The sequence below is a fragment of the Aquila chrysaetos genome, chromosome 15 (genome assembly GCF_900496995.4).
Source record: "Aquila chrysaetos chrysaetos chromosome 15, bAquChr1.4, whole genome shotgun sequence".
NCBI classification, from domain to species: domain Eukaryota; kingdom Metazoa; phylum Chordata; class Aves; order Accipitriformes; family Accipitridae; genus Aquila; species Aquila chrysaetos.
In genome coordinates this window covers 1160392-1186969 of record NC_044018.1, presented here as the reverse complement: position 1 = coordinate 1186969, position 26578 = coordinate 1160392, and the positions used below count along the sequence as shown (strand labels likewise).

Genomic DNA, 26578 nt, shown 5'->3' with positions numbered 1-26578 from the left:
CTCCCTTCATTAATAAAAACAGATAAAATCGACCCAGCAGATATCACTTGCTTAGCTTTGTGCAGGGCTTTTTAAAAGGATTTTAACGATAAAACCAGTAAGGAGAATAAACAGGCAGCCAGCCAGGGAAGGAGGAAGGGTACTGAAAGCAGGGAAGCCTTTGGGAACATCCCCAGCCCCGAGCAGTGCCACGGTGGTGGATGTGCTCCCGGACCAGTGCTGCTGGCGTTTCCTAATGGGACCAGTGGGGAGGGAGCAGGGAGAGTATCCCATGGGTGTTCAGGATGGTGCTGAGCCCCATGCTGAGAGCTGCTTGCTGTCAACTTGGCTATCAACAGCAGTGCAGGCACTGTGAGATGCTGATCTTAGCTGTGCACCCTCTCCCTCCCTCTTCCACATCTGGCACACAGCTGGACCAGCCCTCATGGGGAGTGCTGGCATAGCTGTCCCCCAGGGACGGTTTTCTCCTGGCATGTGTCCGGGAGCATGAGGCATTGGTGTGGGCAGGGAGTGGGTAGCAGGGGCTCCTCCAGCCATCCCACTGTAACCCCCCCCCCATCACAACAGTGTCTGGTAGCTCAGGATCTTGTTCTTCACTTTCTGTGGTTCCCTTGAGCCTTAAATGCTGGCTGGTTGCCAATTCTCGCCTCTTTATTTGGTGCATCACGCTTGTCTTTTCTCCCACGACTGCATCCCCAATACCTTCCCTACAAAAATGTGAAGTAAGAGCAATTATTTCATAGAATGGTTTGGGTGGGAAGGGACATTTCAAGGTCATCTAGTCAAACCCCCTGCCATGAGCAGGGACATCTTCAACTAGACCAGGTTGCTCAGAGCCCCGTCCAACCTGACCTTGAATGGTTCCAGGGATGGGGCATCCATCACCTCTCTGGGCAACCTGGGCCAGTGTCTCACCACCCTCAGTGTAAACAATTTCTTCCTTGCATCTAGTCTGAATCTGCCCTCTTTTAGTTTAAAACCATTACCCCTTGTCCTATCACTACAGGACCTGCTAAAAAGTCTGTCCCCCAATTTCTAGGCAGATCATTGAGAAGGAATAAAATGGGTTTGTGGATCATACTACTACTTTAATAATGATGTAGTACTTAGACTGTGCCAAGGCTGGAGGAATTCCTGATGGATATGAGGTCACCAGTCCCAGGAGATCAGCTGTGGAGAGCCAGGAAGGTGGGGAAACCATGAGGGTCAAATGCCCACCTTGGTGACAGATGAGCGACTGTCTGACTTGGAAGGAAATAGAAAACCCCACAGGTGGCAGATTTTTTTGTCCCCACCCGGCAGCATGCAGCATCTCCTTGAATGCATCCCTTGGTTAGATGTGAAGTTAGGGTTTAGCATGAGTTTGCTTTGTTTCTTAGTTGGCACCCGCCGTGACGTCACAGGCATGTTTTGCAAAACGTTTGGATGTTCATCTCTCTGTAAAAATGGGCTGAAAGGTTGAGTGGAGCCGCTGCTGCTGCCGGGGGAGGTGGGACAGATGGATGTGCTCTCAGAGACCTTCCAGCCTCATTCCCTGGGCTTCTTTGACCCCGTGGGCCGTCAGACTGTCTAATTGCATTGGATAAATGTAAAGTCTGTGGCTTTCACCCTGCAAGCCAACTCCAGCGCTCATGCTGAAGCAGAGTGCTCATTGCAAGCTTTTCTTATTGACACAAGACGCATTTTTGCAGCAGCCCCCGCGCAACCTCCTGCCGCAGGAGCCCTCTGCCACGGTCATAGTGGCAGTGAAGAGCAGGCAGTAAGTGCAGCCCCTTGCAAAGGTCGGACTGTCCCAGGACGGGCAGGCTCTGGGAGGACAGACGGGTCACCTCCGTGGATGCCACATCTGGGGAGCACTTTAGGGCTGGGGGTGCATCCCAGTCCGTGGTGCTGCTGGGTTTTAGTGGCTTGGTGGAAAGCAGCTTGGGAAGGCAGGCGTGGGACTCGCTGCAGGCACTGCAGCCCCTGCAAGTGAATTACTCCGCAAACGGTTTGTGTTCGCTTCCCAGCCCGCGTTACCTGCCACACGACCGGTGTTTCCCTTCAGCCCAGGCACTCTGAATTGATGAGAGCAAGTAACCCCTCAGGGCCTGTTACAAATTAACCGAGAAAACTTGAGCTCTAAAACATTTACCCTCTTTCATCGCTTACCTGAAGGGCAGCACCCAGCGAGGGTGTCGAGGCAAGGAAAACCTGCCTGCAAAGAGCCGAGGCTGCGCGAATGCAATGCAGCTCCTGGGTGACCTGCAGCTGCTTCGGTGCCAGTGAGAGCAGCAAAAATTTGCGGTGCGATGATGCTTGCCCCGGCAGAGCCCGTGCTAGGGGCTTTTAGCAGGGTGCCTGTCTCCAGGCTCCTTTCTGGAGGTGCTTAGCTTGGGCTGGTGGCATTGCTTTGCCTCTCCGTGTTGCAAAGGGAGCGCCGGCTTCAGCCCAAGGGCAATTCCCTTGGTGCGTCTCCACAGGCAGCGAGGAATGAAATCTAAAAAGCCAAATGAAAGAGTTTAGGTAGCACCTTACTTGGTGGGAGAACACAGGGCAAAGGCTGGGGAGCTGAAGCCCATGAATTCAAAGCAGAAATATGGTGCAAATGTTTATCGCTAGAAGGCAATCAGCTGTGGAAACCACTTATCTGAAAGTGTAATTAAATGTTGTTGCTTGAATTCTGGGATGTCTTCTTTTCCTGTTTCCTTGTTAAAAATATGTTCTGACTGCGCTACGAGGCATAGCTGTTTGATTTAGGAGCCTTTCAGTGAAACACGAAAATCTGTGGTCTGGGTTGTTTAAGAGGTCAGGCTGAGCGACTGTAATAATCCTTTCCAGGCTTAAAAGATAATAATAATAAAAAATATCTATCTTAGGAGGGAAAGCGTATCACCCAGTTCTTTTGAGCTGGTTGGTTTTTTTTTTTTGTGCCGAGGCTGAGGTGGCTGTTGTTAACTCAGAGAGATAAAGCACAGAGACCTGCATTTTCATTTCCCAGCCAGGCTGACTTGCCACTGTCAGACGTCCACCCACAAGGTGCTAGATGTGGTCTGGGTGCTCCAGACCCACCACCTGCCTCTCCAAAATACTCAAAATTGAACAACAGTTGGAGAAGCTGACAGCAGCCTTGGGGGGAGCAATGCCCCAGGATTCACTAGTGCACGGGACAACGCATTTATAAAATGAAGAGGGAAAAAAAATAAAGTTGTAGAACTCATGGCTGGGTGCCACAAGTCGATGTGAGTGGTTTTCCACGCACTGGAATAAAACCAAGAGGAGACTGAGGGTGACTGGGCAGACCAGCAGAGCATGGGTCATGGGTTGGGGAAGATCGTGCAGAAATTTGTTCATAGCCTGAGTGTCTGGCCCATTCCTTGTCCTGTTAGTGGTTTTGGGGGGCGGATTTTGGACAGCTTCCAGAACAGGGTGTCCTCCTTAATCTGAGGCATATAGTCATAGCTGGATAGTCTGTCCAGAAAGGATAAAAAGAGTGTGACCCCCTCCCAAAGGTGAGCCATGGCTCAGTTTGTACCCTGGATGTGCCAGAGTTTCTCTGGGCTCTGGCAATGCAGAGCCCAGACGAGGGGTGTTGATTTAGATAGGTAACCTCTAAGCTTCTAAGTCAAGGTGGAGGAATCCCAACCCTGATTTTGAAGCCCAGAGGGCATCTGCATTCCATCTGAAACAATTTAGCCAAATTCAACAGATCTGCAGCAGAATTCAGATCTGAGCCCCTTTCCGAAGCCCAGCCCCAAGAAACCAGGGATTACACCATGAAGGGATGATTTCTGATGGTGGAAAATGGTACCCTGTATTACATTCCCCAGGATTTTAGGCAAAACTCCAAGTGCTTTAACCAAATTGCTTTAGTGCCTCTAGACAGGTGAGTCCCTCTGGAACTGGAAGCGTGCAAGCACGTGTGCAGGCACATGTGCAGGGAGTGCTCCCAGGACGATACGGCACGTCGCAGAGCACAGCAGATGGAAGCGTGCTCCTCCCCGCCGTGCATCACTCGCCGGCCCCCCAGGGTTTGCTGCAGCAGCAGCAGCGGATGGGCTGCAGCATCAACATCCCCGGACGAGCTTCTTGGTGCGGAAAGCTGTCGGCAAGGCTGTTCAGCAGGGATCCTGGGAGCCTTTCTAGGCCACTGCGCTTTCCAAATGACCTTATTTGTTATTTTGCTTCCTGACAAACCTCTAACCGAGGCGGGCCTACACATAGTTATTTCTGTGCCTTATCTTGGTAGCCACACCTGAGCTTTGGGATCTGCGGGTTGCAGAGGACCTAACTGTAGAGCAGGACTTCCCTGTACTCAGTGCTGTGCGTACCCAGAGAGCAAGAGACGGCCTCTGTCCTCCACCCTCTACCAAGGATGGGGAACAGAGACTTACCCAAATGTATTTGTGACAGAGGCAGGGATGCCCGCTCATTCCAGTTCCTCCCCCAGATTTGGTCTGTGGACAGAGAATGGTATTTCTGAGGAAGGAAAAAAAAACCACCCCAGGACCTGGCTGTGTCCAGCAGCAGAGCTCTGCTGGGGTTTCAGGAGGTGCTTCCAGACTTCTTTAAACTCCCAGTCTGTGTCAGATATGTGTGTAAGCAGAAAAAAAGCCTGTGCCTGGACCATGGTTTATTCTTCTATGAAGATAGTGGAGGGGTTTGGGTTTGTCTTGTGCTGGCCAAGGCTCTGGACAGAGGGATCAAAGCTGACGCTCTGCTGAGGTGGTGAGGATGCAGACAGGAGGTTTCAGGAAGGACCAGGGGGATCCTTTCAGTACTTAAGGAGGGCTTAAAGGGGGCTTGTAAGAAAGATGGGGACAGACTTTTTTGCAGGGCCTGTAGCAATAGGACGAGCGGTAATGGTTTTAAACTAAAAGAGGGGAGATTCAGACTAGATATAAGGAAGACTTTTTTTATGCTGAGGGTGGTGAGGCGCTGGCCCAAGTTGCCCAGAGAGGTGGTCACTGCCCCATCCCTGGAACCATCCAAGGTCAGGTTGGACGGGGCTCTGAGCAACCTGATCTGGTTGAAGATGTCCCTGCCCATGGCAGGGGGTTGGACTAGATGACTTTTAATGGTCCCTTCGAACCAAAACCGTTCTGTGATTTGATGATTCTATGATCCAGGCAGAAATCAGGTCCCTTGCGCTTGGGCTTTCTGTGCTTCCATCTCAGAAGCAACCAGAAGTCTTGATCTTGGCAGAGCATCTTATCCCATAGTAAACCGCCACTGCTGTTAAGAGTTTCCCTTGAGAAGGTCTAAGCTCTGGTCTCGTTGGCCATCTCGGGGCAGACACTGGGAACATCACCTCCTGCTGCGAGGCAGAATGGGGAGTCCTCTGCCCAGCTGAAACTGCAGATAATAGATGGGACCAGTTTAACATCCAGAGCATTGTGGGCGGTTGACAGGTTGCTGCTGTGCTCGTGACATGGGGTACTCTGTCCCCTTCACCAGCGTGTCTGAGGGCTGTGGTAGAGAGGAGAAGCTGGGTGGTAGGAGCATCGGGCTGATGAATCTCCACCTGTACACATCGCAGAGCCCTGAACAGTGAACACAGGACAACTTCTCAGGCCAGAGAGGCATGGTGACAGCAGGAGGGAACAGGCCGCTCGTAATTAGTCTTGGGATTGCTGGTTGTATTTATCAACCTAGCTAATAACAGCTAATGTAATCAAAGCAGTGGGAAGGAGCGAGCAGAGAGCAGTACACACACACATATGCTGTAAGGGGAAGGGCTGAGTTACATCTCCATGACGGAGAGTAAATCTGGCTGCAGAATGAGGAGTGAGGCTGGACCATAAGCAAAATGGTATCACTGTCATGGGGCCATTTCTAGTTTTCTTTTATATTTCATGATTTTTTTCATTTGCTTCCTTGACTCACTGCGGAAAACGTAGAAGTGGGAAAAAATAGCTTAAAAAATGAGTGTTGGCATATTTCTGAAGAGTCACTAATTTCTTCCTGTGAAGTCACTTGATAAGCACTTTCCTTTCAAGACTTTGAATGCGGTCCTGCCACTCCTGTAAGTGATGCAGGGCTCAACCCCGCTGCCTCCGCATCCAGGGTGTCACGTTCCCATCCCGCGATGCACCGAGAGCAGCTTGGCAAGGGGGTGTGCTTTGCTTTGGGAGGTCACAGGAGACCTGTGACTTGGAAAACTGCAGGCAGCTCAGGTGGTTTAGCCTGGCAGACTGATTTCTTGCCTTGGGAAGCAAAAAAAACCACAAATGAAAGTGATTATATGTATTTAAAATGTGGTTTTATATATATAATATGTGTGTGTGTGTGTGTAATATGAGTACACACACACATTTATACAATGTATGTATACATTTATACTATCTACCTATTGGTATATCTATCTAGAAAATATTTGGCACCGAGATACACTCTTAGTGAGACCCTTGTAAAACAGCCCTGCCTGCCTTTTTGCTGGGGAAAAGAGGTAGTTAGCCTTTTTCCATGGTCATCTCAGCTCCATCCTCATCACTTCTGCAGCAGCTCCCTGAAACAAGCCTGAACATCTCCCTCTCACCCTTTCTCCGCAGACCTTCCGCTGGCCAGTGGCAAGCAATATTGATGGGAATGAGATCCTGGAGATCCAGGTGTTCAACTACAGCAAAGTCTTCACCAACAGGTAAGAGTGTGGTCTGTCCTTCCCTCCCACCGTCCCCCCAGGTCCTCTCTGGTGGGAAGAGGGAGCTCCTGCTTGAGCTGGAGCAACATCCCCATATGGTTTGGAGACTGGATGGTGAGGAAGACATTGGTGATTGATGTCTCCTGGGAAGGGCGAGGAAGCTCAGATGCGATGTGTACAGCTCAGCGAGTGAGGTTGCTAACCACCAGCAAGTAGATGGTGGTCAGTGCCATGTCCATGCCATGGTTTTCCCAAGGTGCTGCCATTTGGTTCAATACAATTTGCATGTCTTTTTAAGAGAAACTGAAATCTTTTGGTTAATTAGCAAGGTGGAAGTCGATACCTAAATGTAGTGCTTCAGCTTTTGCAAATTCTCCACCTGTTTATTTATCTTATTCTTGTAATTTTTTCTCACATAGATACTATGGTGGTTGCCATGCCTTATGTATTATGTGCAATGTTATGAGCATTTTGTAACATTTCTTACAGTCTGTTTGCCCCCACATTAATAATGAACATGAGAGAAGGAAATCTTGTCTGTCCTTTCTGTCAGCCTTAGTGTATATTTCCTACATTCGTCCATGTTGCCATTGCAAAAATATGGGAGCATTTCACAAAAACCTGAGTGGCATATGTGAATTGTCCTACAGAACATTTACACTGACATTAAAGAGGGGAAAGGAAAAAAAAAGCTGAGGAAGGGCTCTTGCTTGTGGTTGGATGTTGCACTAACATTTTTGCCCTGAAATCCAGTGTCTTCTCCAGCTGGAGCTCAGCAGGGTCTCCTGAACATTTCCCAGGCACATGTGCATGCAAAAGCTTGCTTCTGAGCCAAAAAAATGAGGAGACAGACAGATGGCATGCAAGGCAGGCAGGCTAAATATACATGATTTAAAAAAAAAAAAAAAAAAAAGGCAACAAAAAACTCCAAACAAAAAACTGAGGAAAAAAATGACCTACCTTTGTCTTGCTTTTAAGTAGGAGCTTGAGTAATAGAAGGAGAGTTGAAAAAACTTGTTTTATTCAGTCGGTCGCTGGGAGGAGGAAGGCAAGGAGTGCCCAGAGGGTCCCAGCCCAGGTGGATGAGCTGGGTGGGGAATGGATGGCGGATACAGGCAGAAGAGTGGTCCAGGGCTTGTGGGGCAATCTCAGCTCTGCCACAGGAGCCATACGTAGTACAAGTCACTCTGAGCTGTGTTCAGACCACCTCCAATAGGCACCTGCATTGAGATAGGGCAGTTGTGGTGGTCACTAAGTTCATGAGTGATGGGCACATGGAATAGGAGATCTGACTCATTTCTGCAGCCCTGAAGTGCCGCAGGGTCCGTGTGAGAAGGGACTCCTCAGGGGCTCTGGGCAGCAGATGGGTGATGGGAGCCCAAGATGGACAGATGCAGACCCGGAGATCCACCTCCTTCCCCAGCCAGTGTCAGCTCCAGCCTCTGGAACCTGCTCTTCATGTTGCTTCTGTGACAGCAGTGGGTTTTCTTCAACTGGATGCTCCTTCAATGCCTTCCTTCACTGTCTACGCCCCTGGTGTGAGCAAGCAGCCTGGATGCTGCCATGAATTTGCACAGGCTTAGTGCAGCCGGCAGCTGGACAACATGAAGGGTCAGAGCATCCTTCCATCCATGATGGCTTGAAGCTTCATGTCTTCATTACCCAGCAGAAGTGAATGAAAACATGCCACCTGAATCAGATGCTTTTGCCCCAACAAACTGCATGTCAGGATGTACCCAATTTACCTCCTGGACAGCAATCCTGCGTGCTCTGCACACAAAGAAGCAATCCCTTCTCTCCCCGTCTTAAAACCTGAAAAAAAATCCACTTGAAAGATGCAATAAAAAGCAGAAAGTGGTGTTTCTGTGTCTGGAAATGAAGAACTGTAACTGTTCCTCCATGGAATTGGGAATTGGAAAGGCCAGGGCACACCAGCAGGTTGCACTGATTAGAGGCTGAGAAAGTGATCACTCAGGTAATTCCTTCCACTTTCAATGTGACCAAAGTCTCTTAGAAATTTCCAAACACCCAACACAAAATAGATATCCAGCTAGTTCAGCCAAAATGCTTAAAGTGCCTTTTTTCCATTGGTGAGTTGCACATGTATCAGCCAGCCAAGAGCCACTTCTACTTCCAACATGACCTTCTGTTTTATCATTTTCATCACTTTAGATATTTTCCTCAGTTTGTCTTTGACACCTGAGGGCCTGGGCTGCTGCAGAGGAGCAGCCTTACCTTTGAGCAGCAGCATTTGCTGATGCTGCAGGGGAGCAGGCTGCAGCCATGTCCCAGTGTCCTGGCTGGACTTGCACTGCCCAGGATGAAGCTTGCATCTCTTTATCTTCTGCTGCGATCTCAGCTAGCTCAGGTGATGCTTGCGTGCAGTGCCATTAACTTTATTCCTTATGATTAAGGGATGGCCAGATCTGCAGTGGGCAGGAATCTGGTTCCAACGCCCCATGAGAACTGCCTTCTTCCATCAATTTAGTCCCCCCATGGTACAAAGAATCCCCCACATGCCGTGGTCTTGTCCCAGGGACCCAGGAGTCTGAGCTGAGGCAGCTGGGCTCCCCCATCGTGGTGTCTGCAGCACGTGAAACCAGGAGCATCTCTGCCCATTGCTCGGCAGGCATGTTCTGCCCTCGAAAGCTCTTGCACATTTGTAGTCAAAGCACCTCCCAGTCTTGTTTATGAGAAGGCCGTTCTTGGCACCTCTCATTGCACAGTGGTTTTTACCATCTCAAATCATCTTTGCAGTTCTTTATCCCACTAACCTTCAACTTTCAACGTCCTCCCTCTAAAGTACAGGCACAGGCTGGATGCATCCACTGCATCTCCCCAGCTCTGCAGACTGAGGATGAAATACATCTCTCTTCCCCCCATCCCTCCTCTGGTCATGCAGTTATGGATTAATTGGTTGTTTATTCACCGTGCTGGGCTGCTGGTGCACCGCACTCCCTGGAGCTGTCGTGTTCGTGGAAGTCGAGTCCATTTTCTGCCAGCCTGAGGTGCAGATGCTGCTTCTTGGAAGTGCTATTGGCACATGACTGCCTTTTTTGTCTGGCTTGGGCATATCCCAAGGTCTCCACTGCTCTGCGTGGCTGCCTCCACTCTCCCCTGGTTGACTGCTCTGTCAATCTTCACATTATTTGAAAATTTGATTGTAAGTTATTTTTACATCCCAGTTACTGATGTAGTAGTCATGGGCTTAATAGCAAAATTGCACCGTAGCACTGTCATTCAAAGACGATTTTCAGCTGATGTCCTATTTTTAGAATTTCTCCATTAATCTGCTCTTGTTAGTGTGTAGCACTGGTAGCAGGCAGTGTTAAACCAAACATTTTGTAAGAACTTGCTCCTTCCATGCAATTACCAAACAAACCAACCCCAGAGAAGCAAACCAAGCTTGTTTTGACAGGCTCTATCTCCTCATAAACCTACCTTGAATGTCATTGATTACACTCCAGTTTATAGCTGCTTCTCCATTGAATCCTGTACAAGCTTCCCTATTCTTTTCCTAGGATGGCTGCCAGGTTAGCCTGGCTCTCTTCATTCACCCCGTATGAACTCTTTGCTGTGCTGGGATTTCTCTATTATTCCAACTTCATTAAAAATTGATATCAGTGGATCAGAGGCTGCTGGTTCTTTTGTGCTGATTACCCACAAACTACCCCTGGCCTGCAACAACCAACAGAAATATTTATCCAGCATATTTGCCTATTTTGCATCATTACAGGCTGGAACAGGAGCTGCTGCTCCTGTTTCTGGGGGGCATTTGCCTTGAAATCATAGAATCATCTGATCATAGAACCGTCCTTGCTGCCCATCTTTGCTTTGGGCCACTGGAGCAACCCAGCCCAGGAAAGGAGCCGAGATCAAAGAGCCCCTTCAGCAAACGCCAAGCAAGACATCTCCCCTGGCTTTGCCTTGACAGCTGTGGGAAGCAGAATCCCCAAAGGGGCTTCATCTCCTCTCACTGCAACATAGGTGTCCATGGGGAACCAGGGCTCAGCTCAGGTGCCCTTTGAGTCTCCAGCTTCTGGAAGGACCCATGTCTCCTGTAGATCCAAAGTTGTGTCTGCCAGCCCTGTGTTTGTCTCAGACATCCCAGGACGTCTGCACGGCAGCAGGTACTCGTGTTTAGGTGATGGAGCTGAACCTCTGGAGAGGGGTCTGGGGGAGCCAGGAGCAGCAAGGCATGCCCTGACCCAAGGCAACGTGCTTTGGGCACAAGGAACTGAGAACTGTCTGTGGCTGAAGGATGGGCTGAAAAGGCTGAAGTTCCCTGACGCAGAAGGCAACCAGGAGCCCAAAGGAGGCAACGCCAGGAGAGCCTTAGTTCAACCCTATAAGCTGCCTACTGACAGGGGAAGGAGTAAGTTTCAGACCTGAGCATCAGTGGCAGGAATCAACCTGCAGAATAGACTACTCCAAGTCATAAATATAAAGGGATTACCCAGGGATTTCTGTTCAGACTCACAGCATTTCTCCTGCTGGCTAAGAAATGTCTACACCAGGATATTAGTGCCAAGGCACAACTCATGAATCTGGCCCCATCCCACCCCTGGGCAGCTGGTGCTGAGCACCTCCCTCAAGGGAATGCAGGGAATCTGTGGTACGAAAATAAAATTAAAGCCCGGGGTCATAAGCCAGTGCTGTAACTACAGCCCATCCTTCTTGTACAGCAATGAGTTGGAGGAGGACAGACAGACATAAATCTTGGAGAGGAGGGAGAGGAGTGGTGAGAAGCAGAGCCCTGGCGCTGGGCTTTGGAAAGGTGAGCCCCGGTCCCTGTGAATAATTCACACGCAGCTGATTAGTGCTATTTATCAAAGCCCCAGATAAAGGCATGACACCTGATGCTGGTCCACCCTGAATAATGGAGGCGGCCAGTGCTGAGACGTGGCTGAGTGGCTCATTGAGTTGCTTTTGTTTCCTGCCTCAGTGGCCATCAGCACGCAGCTAATTAGCTGGTAAGATAATCCTTTCCTGGCCCCGGCCGGGTGCCTCAGCCTCCTTACAGCACCTGATCACATGCTGGCTCCTTGGAGGGGCTGTGGGCTCCAGTGGGTCTCGCCTCTGGGACGGTGGCTGTCCCTTGGAGCCATTCCCCAGCGTGTCTGAGTGCCCAAAGAAAGGGGCAGAGCATGCAGTTGGAAAGATAGTTCATGAGGACAGCTCAAATGGGCCAGACCAGCAGTGCCACCAGCGCAGAAAACTGTCTCCAGCCCCTGGCCAGGTAGGGCATCCGCAGGCTGGGAAACTCTCCGCTCCAGCCAAGACCCATCCAAACCACCCCAGGGATGCCCTGTCCCGGTGCGGGTGGATGAGGGGCAGTGCCAAATCCTGCCCATGGTTAATTTACTAGTGTAGATGCAGACTGAAAATGCTCCACACAAGAGAAGGACCAATAATCGTGGGTCCTACACACCCACCCTGCAGACATGAGATGCTTCATCTGATGCCACGTATCCCATCCTGGAAAGCGGGTGGTGAAGCCAAATAACTGCTGCATGGTGGGATGACCTGGGTAGAAATACTGAGATCCTACTGGAAGTCAGTTCACCTCTGTCCTTTGTCTTCTGGTCCCCTGGGGAGACCTACAAAATACCTTCAAGATGGGTGAAAATTCATAGAATGTGGTCCCACAGTGAAGGGCCCTGGGAGAAGGCATGAGAGAGACAGTGCATGGTGTGAGGTCCCAGATGTGGATTTGAGTGTGTCTGAGCAGGAGAAGACACTGTGGGACACGTATGAGTGATGTGGGTGGAGGACCATATGCACAGGAGAGGGCAGAGATGCAAGAAGCAAGTGGAGGCAGCAGCCAGGGCAGCATGCTGTGCTGGTGAGACATCAGAGAGGATGGCTGTGTGATCCAGCGGCCACAGAGCATCATCCCTGAGGAAGGAGGTCTGGTCCCGGCTGCTGCTCCCATTCCTGAACTGCTGGGACAGCCTGGACAAGCCTCTTCTGGGCCACATATTTTCCTTGTGTAGAAAACAAGGACAATACCAGTCAATGACCACATCCCTTAAGGATGAGGAACGCTGTGCAAAAACTAAGGGCTTTTGCTTCGAGGTGGTTTGTTTTCCTCTATGTCACTGTTTTCCTCTCCAGGGCAAGAAGCAGTAACTGGAGCTGGGCAAAGGCTGAAAGCCATATTACAAACCCGTCGGCTCCGCATCGGCCTGATGGGTGCTGCAGGGGTGGGGGCACAGATAACATCCCCCTGCAGAAAACCGATACCCACCGGGAAGAGGCAGGAGCTGGCTCCCCTTACCTGACAGAGAGACAAAGAGACTAATACCAAAGGCTTTTAATACAGCACTGTGCTCTCCAGGATAAAAATAGAGCTTTGTTTTGTCCTTTGTACTCTGGCTTCTCCAGCAATTAAGATCTTTGCAGAATTCAAGTCTTTTGTATGAAACTGCCTCCAACTTGCAGAAACCAGGGTGCTCACCATTTCATCCGCAGAAAATAATCCGCTGCAGAATCACTGTAGAAAGAGTATAATGGAAAAAAATTATTAACTCTGGCACAGTAGGTTTCCCCCCTTGTCTGAGTGCTCTCCCCGTGCAGAGCAGCACTCAGACTCTGGGCAGGTAGGGAGTTGCAAGAGCTGCATTTCGCAAACCAGAAGGTGCCACAGTTTCCTTGAGACAGTGCTTAGACTGCAGCTGAGCAAGCCTTTCTGCTGCCCATCTTGCTTAAACATTGCAGAGCTCTGAGCTGCAGCCCTTGGAGCATCGTCGGTGATGCAGGAGATTCAGTTCTCCCTAGTTTCTTCCCACTCGGTGTAGAAGATCCCAGGGATACCCTGAGGTCACATCCAGGGGTCTGTGTCTGACTTACCAGAACACTGGACGAGTGATGCCTCCGGTGCACACATCAAGATGTTATTTTTGTCTAGAGAATTGCTAAAAGGCAGAAAACAATTAAATCTCTACAAATCAAACTGAATATGCGTGTAACCCAGACAAAAGGTTTACATAAGATCATGACATACTGGCCTCATACTTGGTTTGCTTCTGTCTCCATCCAAAACAACTTTTTGGAGTCCCTTCCTAATTTCACCAGTAAGACAAAAAAAAATGTACGGGAAGATCTTAGGGCCACCTGCACAACTTAGGGTTTATGTTTGTCATTTTTGCATGTGATTTGGATCCCCAGACTTCATTGTGTGAAGTCCAGACTGTGCAGGTCTCTTGGGGGGGATCTTACACCTGTCTTAGTAGTTGGGAGCAATCCAGTAACCTTGATTATCCAAACATCATTAAACAAGCTTTTCTGCTAATGCTTTCAGCACTGGAAACACAGAAAATTGCTCTCCAATGCTGTTATAGGCTGTCTTTGCAACACACTGTTGGTCCTAAGAGTCCTTTTGTTTGTGTTATTAACTGTGCAGGAGCAAAAAGGATCCAATAGAACAGACAAAAGCTCTGGAACAGCTTTTATATGAGGAACTATAAATTAAATTAGTCCAATTCAAAAGAGGACATAATGAATAGCCACAAGGTTAAACTGGGGAGGAAGCAGTTATTCATCATCTGTTTCAGTAGAAAAACTTGGAAGACATGAAAACAGACAGTGGGAGGGAGGCTCAGGTCGAAGTAGGTCTTCAGATGATGCTGGGTGAGCTGTGGAGAGCCCCACCACGAGATCTGGTGGATACTGGAAGTTTACAGGTTCAAAACTGAGTGTGACATCTTCAGAGGAGAAAAATCTGTGCGAGTTTATTGAACACAAAGATATCCCCTCTGGCCCCAGGGGTCCTAAGGTGGACATCTTACATAGGCCAGAAGACTCATACTCTGGATGACAAGGTTTGATGAACTGTGGTCCTTCCTGATGTATCTGGGTTGTCATTACAAATGGATTTGTCCTTCTGAGAGCCCAGGCTCCCCCATCCTCCTGATCCATGGGCTGCACTCTTTCTTTTCATGTTGTTTCTTAAACCAGCACTTTTATTTCTTCTCCATTTTCCATTGCACTTCTGGAGCTGTGGGATTATTCACCTCAGGAAGAAGGTCCTAGTCCAACTTCTTTTCCAGGTGATGCAAAATGGATATGGCGGGGACCAGTCCAGTGAGCAGGGTCTCCTCCCACATAGCCCTCCACAAAGTAGGGTGGGTGGCAAGTGCTCCCGTGCCTGAGGTTCGTGAAGCCCAGCTTAGCTTCCCAGCCGTAAGGACTGGTGTCTGTGATACACCTGCAGCTGCCCGGACCGCAGGCAGGTGTATCATCTACCCGAAACCTTTCTCCTGCACGAAGCTCCTTGCAATGGGATGGCTGCAGCAAGCAAGTCTGAAGTGTCATTAAGACTTTCTAGCATCAGCTTCCATGGAAGGTAATAGATAGATGGACTGGGTGTGCTTGGTTATGACCTGAGAGGACTGATGTCACCAGGGGCAGGAGCCTGGAAAGGCAGAAGTTTCCATACCATGTCAGAGGTGCAAGCTAATCAGCCGAGATGTCTACGGAGGTATCAGCTCAGCCTTTCTGCGAGTGATACCATGTCATACAACTTGTCCAGTTTTGCAGGCAAGGCTGGCACATGAAAAAAGAGCTGAAATGCTGAGCTCCATTGGAGGAGGGAAGCTACAGAGACGAGCAGAGTCCAGACTTCCCAGGAGGAGCTGCAAATCATCTTGGCTCACCAAAAGCCAGAGTAAAGCAAGCAGGGGAGAAGGCAGCTGGGATGGCTGGCTGTGCTCAAGTTGGATGTGGCCAGCAAGCGATGATGTGGCTTGTGTAGTGCAAGCTGTGCAGACAAAGAGGCTTGAGCCCTTTCTTTCATTTTTTATTACCATCTGAGGCAGGCTGGATGTTTGTCTCCTAAGGGAAATGACACTTTGCTAGCTTTCAAACCCCTTGCTTTTGGTAACGCTAGAAATTCAGGTCCTCTGCCTGGAGGTCTGGAGGAGTTTGTGTTTGGGGACTTTCAAGAGGACAACTACCTTCTCTGGACTGATCCCAACCAAAATAATTTTGCATCACCAGGAAAACACATTTCATGGAGATCTCTGGCAGCAACAGGACAATTCCCACCACCCAGCTTTGCCTGCCTGTAACCTGGGCATTGGGTTTAGGTCCAATGGTCAGCAGAGAAAGACCAGAACCTCCCACAAGCATTTTCTCCCCAACTCAGATACATCTAAGGCATGTGGGACTGATTTCCCTTGAGCTTGGACAGTCCCTCCATTTGAGCACAGAGAGCTCAGGGACTAATGGTGAACTGCAGGACAACGACGAGTAGTTGGGACAGACCCTTCCCCAGGGAGAGAGAAAAATGAGCAATCATCAGCGCATTTTAAACCCGGGTGATTTTGAGTTGCATCAGGGCTTTTTGCCTTTTGGGGTTTTGTTTGGTTTTGGTTTGGTCATTGAGCAAAGTCTATTTTGGAGAAAGGGAGTCTTTCAAGATTCCTCAGCCTTATATTTAAGCTTTAAAAGCAGACAGAGCATAGGTGGGCTTCCCACAAACTGCAACAACGGCCAGATCTGATATCCCTTGGCAACTTGGGTGTCTGGAGGAGGGAAAAAAAGGAAAAGAAGAGACCACTTCTGTTATTCTTTACACAAAGACCCGAAACCACCTGACCTGACACCATTTTTTTTGCATCGAGGATAGCTTTAAAATGATCTCTGGGCAGAATCTTGAGCCCAAAGTCCTCCTTGGAGGCAGCCTGAGATGGTCAGTGATAGCACCTTGGCAGCTCTGCCTCCAGGGTGGAGCAAAGCCCTGCCAGGCAGGAGGTGGGCATGAAGAAGGCTTGTGCAGCAGAGCCATGCAAAGGGGATCGGTGAGCCCCTGCCCTGGACTTACCCTGTCGCAACCTCAGTCACAGCCCATCGGCGATGTGCCAAACATGACTTGGTTGGTCACATGGAGTTGGCTGTGGTTTTCCTCTTTGCCCTGGTGTGGCCCATCCCTCTCACCTTGCAGACTTCATGCGTGCTGAGCATTTTGCCTCAAAACCTTCCCTGCTTCTTCAGATCTGGGTTGGTAAAATGACCCTTCATGGGTTACCGTCGTTTCCATATAACTTCTAGATTCATGCAACTGAAAACCCAAGCCCTCCTTTGCCAAAACTGGGTGAAAAGTTGAAAACAGTGATTTTTTTCTAGCCACTGTAGCATTTTCTAGCGCTATAATTTCTCTGTCTCCCAGCACATGAGGACATGTACCAGGGGATAAGCTGTGGGCAGCTTGCCTCCAAGAAAGGTTTCTTTGCTGTGGGACCTTCTTACTTTGTACCAGCAACCCACAGCCATGGCTGTCCTTTGGCTCTGTGATGCTTTGCAACCAGGCAGGACTGGCTGGGAGACCAGAGATGTGCGAGGGGTCCAAAAATGGGTGCTGAGAAACCAGGGAGCTGCTCTGATGAGCAGCTGGGTGGGTCTGTCTGGTGCATGAAGCTCATTGGGGTACCTGGCAGGGAGAGGCAATGGCTCTCTGGGAGCTCAGGCTGGAAAAGCAGAAAGTGAATGAGCTGAAAGGGAGTTGCTGTTGGATACTGGGGGGGCTAATGGTACGTTTGGAAGCTGCCATGCTTGCATTTATGTACAAACCTGTGTTTGGGCAGTACTGATAAATGCAGACTGTTTCCTCTCGTGGCTGACGTGATGAGTACCCTAGAGCTTGGATCAAAATGAAGAGCCTTTTTCACTGTCTAGCCAAATTGCAGCTTCATCTGTAATCATCTGACTCTTTAAGTTAAAGCTTCCTAAATCACTTCCCTCCTAATTACCCCCTTTGCACCGAGCCTGTGCAGTAGGCAAGTCAGAGCTTACACTTGCAAGCATATGTAATTAGTATTGTTTTGTTATCCTTTGGATAACCTGGTGAAATGTAGGACACGACAGCAGTTCCATCTCAGCAGCCTCCAGATATTAAAAGTTGCTTCAGTGAATTATCTTTTTTTTCAGCAAACCCTTGCAAAAATTCTCATTAAATATAAATAGATTTTCTTTCACCCTTGAAGACAAGTGGAATAGCATAATGAGTGCCAGCAGCCCTGTTGTATTGAAATATATCTTGTCAGGTAACTAATTTGGGATGAGATTACAGATCTGGTTGCTGAAGTGGTAATTTGGCTATACTTAGACTTTTGCACGGTGTTTGACTTGGTGTCACGCAATATTTTGATTAAGAAAGGAAAAATTATGCGGAAATTTGACACGGCAGGTGCTGAAGGTGTTGTGCACGTGAGCAGTGCTCGGGACCGACTACAGGCAGGGATTCGTCACCGAGGATGCTGGCAGGCAGTGCAACCCTGTGGGGACCAGACCTTGTCATACAGCAGTTTGCATTTCCCCGGGTGCAGGGAGCAGTTATGGCTAACAGCATGGGCAAGGATGCCGAGCTTGGGGAAGGCATCTCTAGGGAAGCTGGCAGGGAGCTCCTGCAACTGCTTGGCAGCCTGGGAACAACAGCATTATGCACTTCAGTGCAGTCCGAAAAAAACATACGTGCCTAGTTTCAGAGCCCACTGCTTCAGAAAGGTGCTGGAAAAGTGGGGTTGGTTAGAGAGGAGCAGCCAGAGGCATTAAAACCTTAGCACATCTGCCTATCCTGAAGTCAGCAGCAGCTCTATCTGTTTGGCTTATTGCTAAGGAAAGGAAGAGGTGGCCTGATCACGGACCAAGAAGCAGGAATTTGGTGGCCATCACTCCGGGAGCTGACAAATCCACAGGAGTTCATCAAGTCAGCAGATTTTAGCTGAGTAGGGCTGAGCCACTCCTTCATTTAAGCCCCATTGATGGTCCAAAAGATTAGCATCTCCCATGATCACTTCTTTGAGCAGCCAGGCGTTGGCCATGTCCCTGCGCTGCCTGGTTTGCATTGCAAAAGCTCATTAATTCAGGGAAGACGGTGGGGCAGGCATTTGGGAGAACTGCTCTCCCTCCCCACCATGCCTCCAGGTTGGAGGCTGTGTCGACCAGGAGCCCCCAGATCTCCTCAGCCCTCTTTACAGGTTGAGCAAGGCAGTGCTCGGTGTGTCACCTGGGTTGTAGCCAGGGTGCAGGAGCTCGGAGATGCTGCTTTGGGTTGGGGGGTGTGGCCAAATCCTTCGGTGTTTGCAGCTCTTGGTGTCAGGGGGTGGGAAGGCGTCCTGGCAGGGGGATGCATGAAGATGCAGTATGGCTGCTCCTGCCTGCCCTACTCCCCCCCCAATATTCCTGGTTTTCCCTCAGACACTCTGGAGTATGACAAGCGTTGAAAGTTTGTTTAGGTGGGGAGAAGGCGAGGCTGCAGGGATGGGCTGTATAATGGTTCAGCAAGATAACTCTATTTATTTATTATTTGCCTGTTTGACATCAGATTACAATCCTGATTTCAATTCCAGTTTTGATTTGGGTCTGACCCAGTTTCTCCATCTATCCTAGTGCCCCACACAGACATCACCAGGGTCCTTTTCTGTCCCAAGCCCCCAGCTAGGTTGGCCACGGCCAGGTGAGGAAGCTCTCCTCTCCAAACCGCCCTGGGGCTGCCCAGCCCCGGGCTAACCCCTGTCCCTGCATCCCTGCGATGGGTTAGGGACGATGCATTGGCCTGGCTGACCCTGGCAGGCAGCATCCCAGTGTGGATGGGCGAGGGACAGTGCCCAGGCAGCACTTAATTCATTAATTTAGGTGGAGCCAACAACTCTGAGTGGTTCAGGAGCAGAGACCAGCTCTCCCTGAGGTCTTTACTGTAATTGCAAGTTGGATCCTCCCTTGGGCAACTGACCCTTCAGTCCGATCTCCTCAGCTTTTGCAGCCTGGTAATGGGTTAAAAGCAGTGGCAGCCCTCTGCTTTCCCACCCTACCTTGCGAGGGGTGTCTGGAGGTAGGGACCAAAAAGAGATGCCACGATTTGCCTTTTGTCACTTCCCAGGATCTGATGATGGATGGACAGATGGAGATGCTACCCCACACACACCCAGAGGCTCTCCCTGGCTGCAGGAGCCCAGGGAGCAAACAGCATCCAAGGGACACTAGCAGAGAAGAGGGGACAGGACTTCATGGGCTGGAGGATGCTCTTAGCAAAGCCAGACCAAGATGCACGGGCAAAGAGCAAAGCGTGTTGTGGGGTATGCAGCAGCCCCAGACTGCCCTGATCCAAGGCTTTGAGCAAGCTCTAAGCACCGAACCAGCCAGGCTGGGTTTGAAACAAGAGATGTGCCTACAGTCTGATAAAATTACGAGTGACCCAGAAAAACGCCCTCTCTTTCCATCAACAGAAATGCCAGGGAAGGGAGCAGGGCACTTGATGAATTATGAAACACTCAGAAAGGAAAGGCTGTGTAGACAAGTGCTGAATATTTCATTCCCTCTTTTTGGCTCTTGCCTGCCAGGGGAAGTGGGTTGGGAGAGGTCCAAGGAAGGAGCACCTTGTCCCAAGCCTAACGCAGGGACATCTTCCCAATGATTCACACACTTGCAGACAAGCTGGCCTGAGGTCTGTAAGCGGAGCTGGGGAGTGCAGAAGCACATAAGTCAGGCTGAAAGGGTTGCAAAGACGTGCCAAGAGGACAGTGAAAGGGCCTGCACCTCACCATCTTCTCAGGAGATGGGGGCATCTGCTCTTTGCCTGTTGCCACCATCCAGGCTGGGGAAAAGCTGCCGTGGGGCTAGCACAGGCTCTGACATACCTGCTTTTATCCACTGCCACGGTAGCAACAGTCTGCAATTACGAGCACTCACAGGCAGTGTGCACCTTCGACTGTAGCTCAGCTGGGGAGAGCATCGACGTGCTGGAGATGGATGTGATGTTGCTGCAGCCTCTGGGCTTCTCCAAGGCGACCTTGTCCCAGGCAGAGGCAGCACCACAGCAGGTCAGAGAAGCAGGAGATGTCTGGAAAGTCAGTTTGGGGGTGTCAGGAGGGCCCCTGGCTGCAGCTGGGGCACGTGCTCTCCTGATGGGTCCCTCTGCCTGGGACATCCCCGCTGTCCTGTTCTCATGCAGAGATGTCGCCCGACTCCGGGGTCTCCCCCACCAGCCCCAGGTCCCCCCATCCCACAACCACACTCCTGAGCAAGCATAGGAAGGCTGTGCACAAAACATCTCTTGGAGATGTTTGCACCCTGTCGACTCCTGGGGTTTCCCCCCAGCCACTCTTTTTGCTATTTATTTTGACAGGGCCAGCTCCAGATGCTCTCAGGGAGAGCCACCGTATGGGTGTGTGGCTGCTGCCATGCCATAAAGCCCTGAGCACACAAACTGCCGCAGCTCTCGTACCCCTCCTGGCAAGGCCACAACAGCTAGACTGGAGAAACACCCCAGTTACTCCTCTTTCTAAGGTGGCATTGATATCAAGACATGACATGTTGTGAGATGGGCTGAACAGCTGCCAGCTGGGGCCGAGGGGCTTCATTAACTGTAAAGCACCAGGGAAATGCACGTGCATCGTTGCTGCTATGAAGCAGAGCCACGCTCTTTCAGACCAGCCTCTCCTGTGCCCTGTCCCACCACCACCAGCAAGGGGATTTAGAGGACACAGAAGAGCCCCTCATTCCCCCAGTGTACACTTTAGGATACCTTTAGGTATTTCCCATGGAATGGAGTTCCTTGGGGGCACCAATTCATTGCAAAGTCTTGTCATGACTCATTTAAGACTTCAGTTGTTTCCTTGGTGAGGCGAACACCACCAGCCATCCTCTGAAACTACTACCACCACCATCAACGAACACTCAACTGACTAGTGCCTGGAGCATGCAACCTGCAGGGAGAGGTGGAGGGAGCAGGGCTTGGCTGGTCTGGTGGAGAGGAGACCGAGAGACCACCTAACAGCAGCCTGCAGCTGCTTGAAGGGGAGTTGCAGAGATGACAGTAGTGACAGGTGAAGTAACAAGGAGCGACAGGCACAGATTGTGGCTTGAGAGGTTCAGGTTGGATATCAGGAAAATATTATTCCACAGGAGGGTGGTGCAGCCTCAACAGGTCAGCAAAGAGGTGGGGGATCTCCATCCATGGAGGTTTTTGAAGCTTGGACAGATGAAGCCATGGCCAAACTCATCTAGAGTTGGTGATGGTCTTGCTCAATGCAGGAGGTCCCTTCCACCCATCGGGTCTGTGATTCAGACATACTGGCCCTTGAACAAAAAGCTCTGTATTCTGCTGCGAGATCCCTCAGAAGAAGTTTCAGCTCTGCACTGATTTGCTGTTGAAGCAGCAGCTGTGAGCGCTGGGCTGCAGCAGATTTCAGATGGGAAACCGAGAGATGTTCAGGCAAGGAGAACTGGGTACAGGCACATCCTACCCCCTGCAATTGCAAAAATAAGGCAAGGCAGCTTGAAAATACTTTAGAGCAGCCTCCTCAGCTTAAATAGAAAGCAGAAGTGCCCAAAGCTGCGGTACTGCAGTCTCACTGGTGTTCATCTTCCATCAGCCTGAGGATACTGAAGTGGAAGGTGGACTGCAATCTCATGCAAATCAGCTTTTCTAGAGCATTAAATTCATCAAGAAAATTCAGTTATCTGTCTGAACCTGGTGAACACACTTCTGGTGTCAGACACATGCCTGGTTTACGGTAGCTAAGCAAGCTACCACACAACAGCTGAGCTTTGAAGAATCTCCACATACTCATAGCCCACTGCAAAGACAAGCAAAAGCCGACCTCTTCCTCAGTCCCACAGACGTCATACCACGTCCCTCGGCAAAGGAACACACCTTGTCTTGAAACCGTGGCTCTTCGCTGAGGGTAACTCAGTAAACTAGAGGAGCTGGGAGGGAGCCTGAGCCTGGAGTAAGTTCTCCAGAGATCAGGCTGGTTCCAGGTCATTTTGCACTTCCCATCACAATAGTAAGGACTTTCCTCATGGCTGAGGGGTGTTCCCACTTACAGACACATCTGCCATCACTCTGTCCGTGCAAGAAGCTTTCTGTTCCTTCATCATATCACCCTGGGGCAATATGCATCCATGGGCCAAATGTACCTGGGTCCACCTTGATCTAAGAGGAGCAGAGAAGCCACCACCACATCTTAGAGCTGTGTGGCATTTCCAAGGGGATTTATTTTTATGATGTGCCATGAGCAAACAGGTTAAATAATACCAACACCTACAAACACGTGTAAGAGCAAGAACTGCGCAGTGTGTTACCGGCTAAGCCTAGCAACCTTCACAGGCAAATCTAACTCATCAGCAACTGCACTAAAATAACTTGATTTTAGAGCTCAAGCCACAAGAGCATCCCTCCAAATGGACCTGCTGAAATCAAATCCAGCCATAGGCAGAGGACAGCCCTCCAGAGCCCTGCAACAGAGTCTGTGGTCAAATCCTGAGAGCTAAAGCACAGACTTCTCTCAAGGAAGCCTTTCCAAAACAAGAGAGCTGCAAAGGGCAAATAACATTATTTCACAAATCCTGAAATCCAGGCTGATACAGCAGCCTTTTCCCCCTGACAAGCCCATCTCAGAGAAGAAGCAGGTCTCCATGGGAGGTGATGATGCATTATTCATTGTGCATGAAGCAATACGAAGCACACAAAGAAAAGGTGTTCATGTTCAATGCCCAACATGGCACCTTGGAGATAGAGCTAAAGAAGCTCAGTGCTGGGATCCACCTGCGCACCGCACATGGGAGCTGAGGAGGGGAGGTGAAGGTCCTGCAGGGAAGGGCCCCATCCTGCACAGCACACCAGGACAGGTCTGCCACGGCTCTGCTTTGCTCCTGGAGCATCAAGCACCAGCAGCAAGCTACAGCAGGACCCATCAGAGGTTTGTTGGAAAGCAGGACCTCCCTGCTGCTGCAAGTCAGACAGAGCTAGATAAGTAGATAAGCAACAGTAAGGTCATTTTTCTGTTTTCCTCAGGGAGTTTATTATTATAAATTAGTGGTGTACAGTGGGATAACTGCACAGCACAGTTTGATTTCTTTGGTCAGAGAAACACCCACAGCAATACTGTCTGATCCCCATGCCTGCAGGTGTGTGCACAAGGGGACAGAGGGACCATGCAAAGACAGGTCATTTGAGTGGGGAAGTTAAAAAAAGAGGGTTGGCAGAGGCAGAACCCAGGCAAATCAAGCCCCAAAGCCAATGAAGACCCTAGGGAGCTGAGCAGGGCTGAGCAGACCCTGCTCTTCCATCCAGCATTGTGCTGCATTTCAGAGGGTGCTTCAAAGCATAAGGGGATGGCTTGAGGGCTGAGAAAGATAAACCCATCCTCAGCTCTGCCACAGACCAACCTAGGGTAAATCTGCTAACCCTGCTTTTACCTTGGGTGTCCAGGCACAGCATCGGGTGCTTGTGTTACACAGGGGCAGAGGCAGGAGAGGAGCCCTCGATATCCCACCACACAGCACAGGGAGTTCTTGTCTCCCTCTCTGAAACCACATCTCAATAAATCAGCATCGCAGTAAGCAATGCCTTAAGGTTTGCAAGGAAGTAGTTCAATCAGCAGCAGCTTTCTCTCTGGCCCCAGCTGGCTGAGCACTGCAGGCATATTCCTGATGTGCCACGTAATATCTTCACTGTCATCTGGGATCGCAGCACTGGAGGTGACATGAAAGGCAGATGGGGTAAGGCAGCTCCGCATTCACTGTTTCAGGGCTTTTTCTGCGTCGGGAGTCACTTGTTGATTCATAGCTGGCTCTTCTCAGGCTGGGAAGGTCCCTCTGGTGCCACAGCAGAACATGGAGAACATAAAGCCACAGCTCCTTGACAAGCCATGAGCTGGCAAATAAGTAATGACTTCTATTAGAGAGCACCAGGCTTCTCCACTCTCTGTGGTATCTATTTGGACCTGTGATTTAACAAATGTGGCCGCTTTCAGCACACACAGTGCTGCACTCCCTGGCTGGCTGCAGCAAGCCCAGGCAAGAGCCACTAAGAGCAATTCGATGCCTTCATCCTGCTCATCTTGGGGGATTTTAGGTGGTGATCAGATGCTCAGGGGAGGAATGGCCATGGTGGTTGGAAGGTGTTATATGCCCTCACCTCAGCATTCATCTCAGCCCATGGTGAGAGTCAGCACATGCAGGTCGGGTGGGAGAGATGCGAGTCCTCCTCCTCTGTTCCTGTGCAGAGTCAGGCAGGCTGTTTGGTGCAGCAGTGGGATTGGAGAAACCAGCTTGTCTTCCACTGAAGGAAAGATGGGAGTGCTCTGGTGTCAGGACCAATAGCATCCAGCACAAGACTGGGAAGAACCTGGGAAGGAGGAATTAGCATTAAACCATCGCTCCATGCCTGCTGTAAACGTCTCCCTTCAGCCACAACAAGCCCTTGTTGCTCTGGGACACATTGTCCTGGCTCAGGTGAGGGTGTCACCAACTCCATGAGGTGTGACAAATACACAGGAACTGAACTTTGGCATGCAGCTTGCCCCACACCCTGCCACAGCAATAATTATAGGATCAAGAATCATATCAAAAGATCACAGGATAATTCAGACTGGAAGGCATTTCAGGAGATCCCTAGTCCAGCCTGATGCTCCAAGCTGGGTCAGCTTGACCTCACGGCAGGTGGCTCTTGGCTTTTTCCGGTTGGGTCTTGAAATTAATGGTTGGACTTGATGATCTTAAAGGTCCTTTCCAACGTAAATGATTCTATGAAAGCCCCCAAGATGTAGACAGCCTAACCTCCCTGGGCCCCTGCTGCATTGCTTGAAGATACCTAGCAGGATGGGAGTGGGTTGGGACAAGGACACGAGCCTTCAGGCATCGGTTATGATTAGAACTCCCTTACCAGAAGGGAGTCAGTCTTCTCCCCTGAGCAGCTTTCAGACTCACATGCAGCACCTGCAGGCTATGTCCATCCAAGTAAAATAACCAACATAAGCCCTGTTCTCCAACCCTGGGCCAACCCAGCTGGGCTGTTCGACTCATCCCCCACACAACCAGGCACATCCAAACTGCTCCAGGGATGCCCTGCCCCAGGACAACCCCTCTGGGGGCAGTGGGTTGAGGTCAGGCATGTTGACCTGGGACCTCCCCGTGTCATGTCCTGAGCTGACAATGTCCTGGTGCAAATGGGTGAGGGACAGTGCCCTGGTTCTTGCCTTGCTCAGTTTACTAATGTAGATATTCAGGATGGAGAAGGCCAGTTTGGGCTCCCTTAGTTGCATCCCAATAATGCAAGACTGATGGTTCCCAAAGTCTCCTCTTCTTATCCCAACAGTGTTACCTTGTAATGGCTTCTCTCCTGGCTCCTCCTTTGCCCACCATCTCCACTGAGCTGGGGTCACTGGCTGCAGCTGCCAGAGTCCTTGGCCATGCTCTGATCCTGCATCTCACGGCTACCTCCTCTTAAGGCAAATGGGAAGCAAAACCAGCCACGTGTGCTTGGGCGACTTGGCCAGCAGAGCCCTTTCCCATTAAAAATGAATGCTGGCTGGTGTTCACCACAGCTCGCCTGACTTCTCTCTTCTTTGCTCCATAGGCTTATTGGCACTTTCCGGATGGTCCTGCAAAAGGTGGTGGAGGAAGGGCAGGTAGAGGTGACGGACACGCTCATAGACGACAATAATTCAGCCATTCAGGTAGGTCATGAGGAATAAGCAGCCCCTGCTGCCCTCCAGTCTTGGTCCATCTGTCCGTATTTCTGCTGACTCTGTGGGAACAGCAAAGGCTGCGTTACGCACCTGAATCCTCAACCTTTCCTTCATCCCATTACTCTTGGTCTAAAGGACTAAGGCAGCCAGGACTGTCCTGAGGGTGCAGAGCAAAGGCTGGATATTCTGCATGCCGTGAGTTTAGGATGGGGGCAAAGCAGGAACGGATCAAGTTTAACCTGCAAACAGACAGGGTGCAATTGCTCATGCCCCACAGCTCAGAAATAGCCTGCAAGCATCCTGCTGCTGGAGACCCATGGCAGCTCAGAGCACAGCGTGGTCCTCAGATCCCCACAGAGATGCTGAGCAGCTGCTTTCACCACAGTCCCACGCTGAGCTCGGCTCCCAGTGCTCTGCACCTGAGCAATCCCATGCTGGCTCTGCCCTGGCCAGTAGTATATCAGCTTTAAGCCATGCCAGTAGT

The 26578-nt window shown here is 50.3% G+C and overlaps 1 protein-coding gene across 4 annotated transcripts in view; it reads left to right on the top strand.

Annotated features, from left to right (window-relative positions):
• The window catches only part of OTOF (otoferlin), a 108240-nt gene that overhangs the window by 11708 nt on the left and 69954 nt on the right, over positions 1 to 26578 (top strand). For all 4 annotated transcript variants that reach the window (XM_030036843.2, XM_041128749.1, XM_030036842.2 and 1 more), the window contains exons 3-4: positions 6531 to 6619; positions 25983 to 26082. In XM_030036843.2, coding sequence (XP_029892703.1) covers positions 6531 to 6619; positions 25983 to 26082 — 189 coding nt within the window. The remainder of the gene's footprint in view (positions 1 to 6530; positions 6620 to 25982; positions 26083 to 26578) is intronic.